Consider the following 10154-nt stretch of genomic DNA (forward strand, 5'->3'; position numbering starts at 1 on the left):
CATATGACACCCAGATAGGGTTGGTGCGTGTACATGTGGCATGGGTTCATTAGGTGTTCCTTGTAAGTCAAAAGCGTTTTCACCTGCGCATTGGGCTTTGCCACACAAAGATCGTCGTGATGAGTATTCGTTGTGTCGGTTTTGCCAGCGTTCCTGTTACCAGAGTCGTGGCCAATCAGGGCTGGTTTGAGCTGAGAAGGACGCCAAGGTGTGTCGATGCCACAAATATCCCCGAAATACTCGTTGACAGGGTCGAGAATTCTGAACAAAAAGGTGGCGCTCATCACCCAGCGGAACCGTCCGGAACTGTGGAACAAAATTCGGGCGCGATTAATTGACTGATTCGTAGTCTTTGTGCCGACGAGCAGACACACCCATAGTATCCGATGCCTGCAGAAAGGCTGACTCTCACAACATGCGGGTAACAAGTTGGGCACACAGGGAATGAGTTGTAACGGTCCAGAGCGCAAACAAGGCTGCCTGAAACACTGATGCGACGGCTGCCTATCTGAGATCTGGTGGCGGCGAAAAACGTCCGCGGTTTCACTCACTTCCATCAAGCTTCTTATTGTTGATGCTTGCACAATCGAAACATACTACTTGTACTCACCCCGACCTGCTCTTTCGCGGTACTCAAGCCTTCGTAATGCTATTTGCAGTAACACCTCGGTGCCGAAATTGAAAGTCGAGTGCAAGTCAAATGGGTATTCTAATGTCATCGCTATATTACAGTAAACGGGCCGTTCGGCTTGGTCTTGTCACTGGGAAAAAAAATGGAGTCGTGTCTCCGGTCGAGGCTGTGAACCGCAACCCTTGCAACATGAAGGCACGGTGCCACCTCATCAAGCCGACCCGACGCCATCATTGGCCTCCACAGACTTATTGTTCAGTACAACTCAGGCAAACCCTATGACATCGTTGCGTTCTTAAGTTAAAACCTTGTCGTTAATGCGTGCTTCACTAACCTGTTAAAGCCTCCATTCCTCTGAATGGTGTTTATTGTAATGTTCTATGCTTCGCCGTTGGCTCACAGCCCACAGCCGAAGAAACTAAGCCCGTCGATGACGAAACACGATCACCTTCCAGCGGAGGGACGGACCCGAGCGGATTCGCAACGTTCTACGATGCTGAGGGGGGAGTTGGCGTTCACGTAGAAGTGACTCTTGACTCATCTCAGTTGCCCAGAGTAAAATAGAGTTCCCCGATGGTCACGCGAACTTAGCCTTCTACCCATATCCTTTCTGATCCACAGATCCATTAGAAACGCCGGCGTAAGTAACCTTGTGACTACATACCTTTCAGAACGAGAATGAATGTTAATCAGGTGTCTGTTTGCTTGACTGCCATTGAATAGCACTCAGGTCCTTTGCTTTCCCCCCTTTGACGAGTCTACATATTAGGCCACCTACCCGCTCTCCTCCGAGGTCCACGGATAATGTAAGGCTGTGACTCGGATCATTGCATTCGACGAACCTAAGCGTCATGAGTAACACCACAATAACGGTTTATACTCTGGAATGCAATGTAAATGATCGCCGTGTAATCAACTTCCCCTCGTGTATGAGTACTCTGGGCGGTTACAGACACCGCGATAATATCCGAGCCAACGGCGTGGAGAAATGAGAGAGAAGTGAGCCGAAAGACATTCCAAGACGAACCCCATGCAAAACCCAAATGGCGTGACGTGAACTCGGAATTTTCAATAATTTTCAAAAATATGTGACCTACAAGCATTAGTGGGCTCTATTCAAAAGGTCTTCTAGTTTTGCGCTCGTGAATTTGGCGTCGTAGAGGGTGATATTTCTGGTTTCTGGTATACGGCTTGTCACGCTGGGTCACAGGCCGTCGGTCAGTACTCAGTTTTGTACAAGCCTTGCCAATGGAGGTATATCAGTGCGGAAAATAGGACCTAACGCTTACACGAGGTGGCACTACAACTCGGCCTGGAAGGGTGATACCTGCTGCGGCGTCCACCCTATGGGGAGGCGTAGTATGGCGGTTGCAGTTATGGTTCCCAAGACAACCTCTTTAGCCGGGTGAATGGGACTCAGGCTCTGAAAAAGAAGGGCTAGATGAAGTTGTGAAAGTGAAAAGACGCTGCTAACGTCTTGGGGGACAGGGCCAACGGAAACGCGTCTAGTGACCTGGTCCACCCCAAGCATAGTGGTTTTGGGTGTTGACGGTTGTTAAATATACATGGGATACTGACGCTAGCGTGTGGGTGCATCCATCTCCATGAAAAATGACGGGGCGTGCCTCCGACAGATTTCTGCAAATAAAATCCTCGGCCGCAGAAGGGGTCTTGGACTAAACACTGCTGTTGTCACGTGACATGCAGATATTGAATTCTGTCTTCTTTATTTCCACCCACCATGGACTCCTTGATTTCCAAAGGGAATGCAGTTAAACCACTCAACAAAAAGAGAAAACGTGGAAACACCGAAAAACGACCGGCCAAACCCCCGCCGCCCTCGGACCTGACAGCAGCCTCCATCTCTCGAACGACATCTCTCCCAAAATCCCTCCGTCCGACATCACCACCTCCAGGGCAAATTCCAAAACATTCACACGTAAAAGATATTAAGTTACGCTCCCATCTAAACCGACAGGCTTCCAATGCTGCGAGAACGAAGGCACTCCTGCGCGATGCAGAACTTCTACTTACCAACGATGCTGGAACAATCCAGGTGGAGAACGAAATGGAGCGTACATGGCGTGTGAGTCAAAAGGAGATTGTAGAGGACGTTGGCCGAGAAGCTGCGAAAGGCAGACAGGAGTGGAAGCTTGATGGCGGTCCGTATCGATCACGGTACACGAGAAACGGCAGGTCAGTCAGTGCTGTCATTGAATCTACTAATGTCCCTCAACCCACCACTACCTTTGCGATATCAAAGGCACTTGGCTATTGTCGGTAAAACTGGTCATGTTGCAACATTCGATTGGCAAACTGGCACAATGCACGCCGAACTCCAGTTACAAGAGACATGTCGCGATATAACGTGGGTTTACCAAGCAATCCATGCGGGCATCATCAGACATTTTAGTAGATTTCTTCAAGACCAATCTTTTTTCGCAGTTGCGCAGAAAAAATATGCGTTCATATACGACCGCGACGGCGTAGAGATTCATCGACTGAAAGCACATATCGAGCCGACACGGCTAGAGTTTCTGCCATACCATTGGTTACTAGTCTCTGTGGTAAATTATCCGAGTTAACCTACATCGTGTTCCTGTAACTAATCGGATACACGACAGGGAAATACTGGCCATTTAAAATACCAAGATACATCAACTGGTAGCCTTGTAGCAGATCACCGAACCAAACTAGGTGCTTGCCGTACCATGACTCAAAACCGACATAACGCTGTCATACACCTAGGCCACCAAAACGGTGTTGTGACTTTATGGACTCCTAACCTTCCTCATCCTGCAGTACAGCTACTCGCGCATTTAGGACCGGTTGTAGGTTTGAGTGTGGATCCAAGCACTGGTGGAAGGTACATGGCGTCCTCTGGCGCAGATGGCACAGTCAAAGTTTGGGATTGTCGCAATTGGAAGGGGTGCGTTCGGGAATGGACGACTAGAGGTGGGGGTGCTGAGCTGGAGTGGAGTGCGAAGGGTGTGTTGGCGGTGGCTACAGGGGGGAGTGTCAATGTAAGGTGTCATCATTGATCTCTGTTCATTAGCTGACTATAATCCTTTCCTCCCAGATGTACACAAAACCATCCATCCAAACATTCTTCGCTCCAAAAGTTCCTCCACCCCTCTATCTAACCCATTCGATTCCACATAGACCACTTACCTCCGTGCGATTCTGTCCGTTTCAGGACATCCTCACTGTAGGGCACAACGCCGGTCTTTCCAGTATCCTTGTCCCTGGATCCGGAGAAGCCAACTTCGATAGTGCGGAGGCTGATCCATTTGAGAACAAGAAAGCTAGACGGGAGCGAGAAGTTAAGGGTTTGTTAGATAAGGTACGTCATCGTTCTATTCAAATGTTGGCTTTGCACGTCTCAAGCTCTTCCTTTAATAAAGATCCAACCGGATATGATTGCTTTAGATCCAGACTTCGTTGGATCATTAGCTCCACCACCGAAGTTGACGACTGCCGTTAATGACAAACACGACATCCCCTTCGCACGTCTTCCCCGCCTGGAAAGGCTTCGTATAGAGGGAAAAGCGGAGGAAACAGAAATCGATGCCGATGCTGACGAGGTCGGTGGTGCCAACGAAGAAGAGGGTGTTGTGAGCACTAACGACAAGAGGTCAGTGGGTGAGCGGGAGAAGAAGAGGATGCGCGGGCGGGGAAAGAGCTTGAAGCGGTATCTGAGAAAGCAACGCAAAAACGTTATTGACCCCACAGCTGTCTGTGCCTCCCTACATATGTTGCCTTTTCAGATACTGATAGATAATTTCTGTCAGGTCGCCATTCGGTCTAAATTAGAGAAGCAAAGGGAAGAAAAACGTATTGCGAAGGAGAGAGCAAAAGGGGAGATAGAGCCCAAGAAGCCATCAGCACTGGATCGCTTCAGACGTCCATGACGTTAGGGACGTTGTTACTATGTTCCCACTCGATGTCTGTAGGCATTTCGATGCTACATTCAAACCTCGTTCCTTGGAACCTGCATTCGTTTAGTTCCCGTGTGAAGGTGAGTGAAAACGAACGTTCAAAAATAGACTAACAGATCTACTTGAGCTTAAGTTTCTTGGGATTTCATGGGCAGAGGGGAGAATGTTATACTAGTACACGCGACTTTCAACTAACCCATAGCTACCCGAACTTCCTTCTACTTCTTAGCGTCGCTTCTTTTCCCTGTCTCCACAAGATGAATGTTCCGCGGCTGACAAAAATTGTTCAAAAAGTCTCTTCGGTGTTTGGCCATCCAGGTGAGAACACCGATAACGATAACATCGTCTGCAGCCTGGCGAAGGTCCTCCGAGGGTACCTTTCCCTGTCCAGAAGTAAAACTTAGTCCCGCCTGTGCCATGAGGCCCTTGACCATCCCTAAAAGCTCCAACCAGTGTGTTTGCGAAAGGCGCATGGTAAGGCGCACTTGCGGTTCCGTTGACTGGCCGCTGACTGGCACCAACTTCGCAATTCCATGGACAATGGCTGCGATCGAAGATGAGCAGTACACGGGTAGGTCGTTTCGCAGAGGGCCGGACACACATATTGCGCGGTGGAGGACAAGGGCCCTTTCAAAGTCGCTCTTGAACTTCCCAGGATTGGCCATTACGTGCGTTACGAGCTCTATCATTCCATCGTCGGGAGTCGTCCCTTCTTCAAAGAGCTGGGATAACATTGGAGCGGCACGTGGGTCGCCGGTCATCAGTTTGTACCATGCGCTGACATCGTCACATGCGAGTTCCAGGAACGCAAGAGCGAGAGCCTCATCCTGCAAGGTGTCCACTTTGCTACCAGTTATGCTTCGAACGAAGCCACAAGTTTCCATGGCCTCATAGAGCACCATGAACAGAGATTCCGAGGTGTCATCGGGCAGAGTCTCGACAAGCTCTGCTAGCGGAAGGAAAGGCACCTGGTGGCAATCGCACAGGCAATTCCACGTATATGCTCCGGCAGCGTTCATCTATCTGACGCGAAGATAGAAGAGAAGTCCCTGCTTGTCCCCAGTAGATTTGTCACTGCCCATGCACGGTCGTATGCTGAGACATATAACTTCTTTCCGGTGGATATGTCCATGAGAAGTGCGAAAAGCCCAAAATGGACGAGCTTCCGCGGATCGATATCACCCTCGGAGGTTTCGTAGGAGGTCAGATTGTCCTCTAATAGCTTAATAAGGCCAGGAATCTTCCGGTTCCTCTGGAAATAGAATGGATTAAGGTAAGCGCGCGCCGTCCGCAACATGCATGCTTTCGAGGCAAAGGTGACAGATCCATCGTTGCGCAGGTTGTCAAGGAGGATGTGGTTGACCTGCATAGTCTCAGCCACTGTGAGCCTCTTGACATTGAAATGGAATACATCTTATTCGGCCTGCTTAGAACTCCTGTATGCTTCCATCTCCTTGTGGGTGCCTAGACCGGGAAAAATCGGACATCCGTGATACTCGACGTTGGGAGGTGACTGTTCGATGTGCACCAATACACTGGAGACGATATCATCAAGATCCAACCCTCTGAGACGAAACACTATAACAATGCGAGGGCTGACGACAAATATGTCGTGGAGGCAGGGAAAGCCGTTGATGATACCCTCCCATAATCCGAATCCGTTGTGAGTAAGTACAAACTCTTCTCCTTCAGCCGCTTCCCAGACACACGTGTATTTGAGTCCGCAATTATTCCGGTAAGTGATGGCGGGTCCCTTTTCAATTTCCGTGACAGAAGTACGACCACACAACCATTCCAAGATGTGTCCATGGCCGTATTTGTCTAAGAGCTCCGCTGCATGAGTCATCATCTGGGAGTGGGAGTTGTCGAGGTAATACTGGAGGTTACCCAACCATGCTTCGGCGGATGTCTTAAACCCTTGAGATTGTTTGTAATGTTTAATCCACTCCCGCGCTGGCCCGTTCTGATCTTCGTCAAAGTAGCTATCCTTGATCCAGACATTTCGGAGGTGCATAATAAATAGGAACTTGCGGAGGTCCTCCAATGGTCTACGTTTGACGGAAAATCTTGTTTGTTGGAAGGGCTGAATGCAGGTCCTTTATCACGGAAGCCGCCCTGGATTCCAGCATGGACAGCTTCTGCTCGACTGCGTTTACGTTTTCGGTGTTATTGCAGTCTCTGTACAGATTCTGTTCGCCATAGACTTGGCCAATTGGTCGCACATCCAGGGTGCCCTTCGCCACGTCCCAATAATGGACGTATTCTGGGTCGATGCCAGTCTTTTTGAAGAGGCGCCGGCGCTCAGCCTTGGACCTGAAGGCGGGTCAGCGTTGCTAGCATTCGTACGCAGCTCAGCGTGTTATACTTGACTGGTCCTACTTGATAACGACGTAGGATGAACCTTGGAATATAGTGGTGGTACTGGTCAACCTTTTTTTCGCTGACTCCATTGGATGACATGGTTGACGCTGGCAAGGCCCATTTCTCTCAAGCGCACTGCTCTGTGTAATTCAATATAGGGGTTACCTGTTTATGGAGTAGGTGTCGGGGTTTGAAATAGACCGCATCGGTGGCTGTGCTAGCGGCTACTGCATTTGGAAGGACCTCTATAAAACCAGGGTTCATCGCAACCGACGTGTATATCAACATACCATCTAGCCATTCCCTTCCCAACGCCTGTTCTTTATTATCTTCTACCTCAGCTAACAATGGTTGCTACAGAGCCCACTCTCGACCTCATGTTCCCCCAAGACCTGATCTCCGCAGAGGTCGTCAAACAGTTACCTCCCGGATTGACCGTACGTCGTTCTGCACGTTCATATAGACAGAAGGACAACGCCGTTTCGTTAGTTACGTCCTCTCGCATCCACGGATTATAAACGCGGTCACTTATCCGTGCTCTCCGTGCTCTCCGTGGTTAATGATCTCGGGGAGGACGCGTGGGTGGCACAGTTTGATGTCATGCGGGGGTTGTCCAAAACGTACTACTCCTTGGTCATCGTTGATCAGGCAACCGACAAAATCGTTGGCGTCGGCACTGTCTTCATCGAGCACAAGTTTTTACGGGGTTTTGGAAGCGTTGGTCACATCGAAGACATCGCTGTTGACAAGAGTCAACAGGGGAAGAAATTGGGTATGCGCATCATCCAGGCCCTCACCCACATTAGCGAGAGCTGTGGTTGCTATAAGACAATTCTCAACTGCAACGATTCCAACATTAGTATGTGGCTGTGTCCTTGTTTTGCCTTCTGCGGCGCTTACTCGCCGTCTCTCCACAGCCTTCTACGAAAAATGTGGTTACACGAAAAAGGAAGTTGAGATGGTAGGTTCAAGGGTTTGATCTTCATGTTTAAACTGCCTCACCCCACTCATAGGTTAGGTACACACCAGAGCGATCGCACTCGCCGAAACTCTAGACCAATTCATCTGTGCGCTGCATATCTACCGACATATTCCCCCACATTTTTTCCATCTTGGACACTTGACACACATACCTGTATAATTATATATCCCTCGATTCCTCGGACTGATTTCTAATGGCACGTAATCGCATGCGGCATATCTGGTTTGTCCAAACGACGGGCGGGAAACATAACGACAATTACATGTGTAATTCCCAATACTAAACAAATGCTCATCGGCCACCCTTGCCACCCTTCATCTGCTGTTTCGATATCTTGGGAGCTGTTGTTACCGGTGCGCGGGTTGAGGGCTGCAAAACACATGAAAACTCCAAAACCGTTCAGGTTAACTTAAGTTACCTACCTTGGTCTTCTTTGCCTCCTTCTCTTTCTTTTCAGTCTTTGCTTTCTGGATAGCAGCCAATCGTTGTTGTGAGCGGACAGCAGCAGTTTGATTACGCTTGGCAGCGATGGCAGCAAGGTCAGCACCAACGATGCCGCGCTGGTGCTTCACAACTCGGCGTGAGCGTTTCTTGGCAACCTCCTCCGTGATGCCTTTCTTGTGCATACGCCGATAAACCTGTGTCCAGGCAATCTTACGAGGGTTTTTGCGTTGGAGGAAAAGGGAAGAGTTCTTGGAGCTAGCGAAGCGGAAAATCTGGTTAGGGACAGAATAAGACACAATCAGCATGGTACTATGAGATCAGAGGATGGGTTGCTGACCTTTGAGTCTCCGCGGACGAAAAGCTTACCCTTGGCTGGGTAGATACGGTACCCCGAGAACGAGTCGATTTCGAGCTTCTGTACGGATGTCAGCGCAGACTAAGCGAATATCGCTTGTACACGTACCATCTGCAGGAATCGAAGATACAGGTGGAAAGCCGATCAGTTCATCATGTAAACGCAAGTATGCCAAAGCACAGGTAGGACAAGGAGACGCCATCCGGAAGGAGTCCAGCTCATCCACCCATCCTAGACCCAAAACCACCCAATTTCTCGGCCCAACCCTGCATTAGGACGTGCTGGACGCATCTGACGTGTTCCATACTGCAAAGTGGCATGATTTCGAGCTCACCTTGACGGATTTGCCGGGGACGTGCTGAGTCTTTGGTGTCTGGGTCGAGTGACGGGTCGATTTGGCGGGATCTCAACTTCGGCTGACACCGATAGCCAAATTAGGAAACTACCATCCTATCACGTGTCCCGCTTTTGGTCATGCCCCTGTGACACCTTGTAAAAACTGAACCTCGCCCACTCGATCCACTTGTCTTCCCATGCGTTGCAATGTCTGCCTCTGCTCCAATCTCACTGCACCTCACTTACTGGAGCTACAACTCTCGTCAGCGTAGATGGCCATATGAACTCAAGTTCGAACTGAACAGCACACTTCGTAGGAATGACTTCGAGTTTTCCCCATACTTAGGTACAGCTTATTTCCCTGTTTACTTGGAGGGATTACCGCGTACCGGTGCGGTATGTCCGTAACAATGTCTTTATCCTTCGACCATGTGGTACATAATAATAAATCTAGGCGACGAGGCCGTTGCCTGCAGTGTATATATCAAATCTAAAGAATTCGTTGTTCTTCCAAATTGGGGACGGCGGTTAAACTTTCAGTCTGTGCCAGGCGATTGCTGGCGATAAAAACTCGTTGACTAGGTAGAACGACTTACTGAAGGGGCGTTTCGACACTGTCATTCCTACACGCATCATGACGAGAGGCTGGGGTGCGGGTAAGTACATAAATAAATTCCGGGGTGCATGAGGAATAAATACACCATAATCATAGGTGAGAGGGACAAATCCAAGGATTTATCAAAGAAGGTCGCGTGGCATGGGAATGCCCGAAAGATAATCGCCAGCGGACGACGAGTCGCAAATAAAAACTTGCGCTGTGAGCGGCGTGTGAGCGTATACAAATACTACCGAAGAACGCGGCAGTCGTGCCCTTTCCTGTGTTGCTGGCAGAGAGCGCCCGGCCGCAAGGGTTGCGTCGTGGATAAACCCGGATACGAGCAGTAAAGTGCACGATTAGATTCCTTCCGGACTGAGAATACACTCTGAGGGCGAGAAATAAGAGCTCGTGCTGGGCGCCGGATAGTGTCCCTAATATGTCTCCCACTTCACTATAGGCAGTTTGTCGGAAATGACAGGCTACTCAAGGGAATATTTGACGTCCCTGAG

General features: G+C 49.5%; 5 protein-coding genes across 5 annotated transcripts; 2 read left to right on the forward strand and 3 right to left on the reverse strand.

Moving 5' to 3' along the window:
* Positions 1-2351: 2351 nt before the first annotated feature.
* On the forward strand, positions 2352-4627 carry F5J12DRAFT_142830 (WD40-repeat-containing domain protein). Its single transcript, XM_051738117.1, has 7 exons — positions 2352-2827; positions 2895-2999; positions 3048-3198; positions 3256-3654; positions 3711-3974; positions 4036-4365; positions 4423-4627. The coding sequence occupies exons 1-7, from the start codon at positions 2373-2375 to the stop codon at positions 4540-4542; spliced, it is 1824 nt and encodes a 607-aa protein (XP_051599130.1). The 5' UTR covers positions 2352-2372; the 3' UTR covers positions 4543-4627.
* On the reverse strand, positions 4616-5761 carry F5J12DRAFT_142843 (uncharacterized protein). Its single transcript, XM_051738118.1, has one exon. It carries the CDS (start codon positions 5586-5588, stop codon positions 4788-4790), a length of 801 nt encoding a protein of 266 aa, XP_051599131.1. The 5' UTR covers positions 5589-5761; the 3' UTR covers positions 4616-4787.
* Positions 5762-5983: 222 nt separating this feature from the next.
* Positions 5984-7036, reverse strand: F5J12DRAFT_942472 (uncharacterized protein; the record flags this gene model as incomplete). Its single annotated transcript, XM_051749703.1, has 3 exons — positions 6935-7036; positions 6726-6882; positions 5984-6652 (listed from the first exon to the last, which is right to left on the reverse strand). Exons 1-3 carry the CDS (start codon positions 7027-7029, stop codon positions 5984-5986), a joined length of 921 nt encoding a protein of 306 aa, XP_051599132.1. The 5' UTR covers positions 7030-7036.
* A 130-nt stretch (positions 7037-7166) lies between these two features.
* On the forward strand, positions 7167-8151 carry F5J12DRAFT_142872 (acyl-CoA N-acyltransferase). The gene is made up of 4 exons (XM_051738119.1): positions 7167-7367; positions 7420-7789; positions 7848-7891; positions 7944-8151. The coding sequence occupies exons 1-4, from the start codon at positions 7278-7280 to the stop codon at positions 7983-7985; spliced, it is 546 nt and encodes a 181-aa protein (XP_051599133.1). The 5' UTR covers positions 7167-7277; the 3' UTR covers positions 7986-8151.
* A 3-nt stretch (positions 8152-8154) lies between these two features.
* F5J12DRAFT_142877 (60S ribosomal protein L24) lies at positions 8155-8902 on the reverse strand. Its single transcript, XM_051738120.1, has 4 exons — positions 8820-8902; positions 8694-8771; positions 8335-8628; positions 8155-8281 (listed from the first exon to the last, which is right to left on the reverse strand). The coding sequence occupies exons 1-4, from the start codon at positions 8820-8822 to the stop codon at positions 8204-8206; spliced, it is 453 nt and encodes a 150-aa protein (XP_051599134.1). The 5' UTR covers positions 8823-8902; the 3' UTR covers positions 8155-8203.
* Between the last annotated feature and the right edge of the window lie 1252 nt (positions 8903-10154).

The sequence above is a fragment of the Pisolithus orientalis genome (genome assembly GCF_024613125.1).
Source record: "Pisolithus orientalis strain OTSU chromosome Unknown F5J12scaffold_17, whole genome shotgun sequence".
Lineage (NCBI taxonomy): Eukaryota > Fungi > Basidiomycota > Agaricomycetes > Boletales > Pisolithaceae > Pisolithus > Pisolithus orientalis.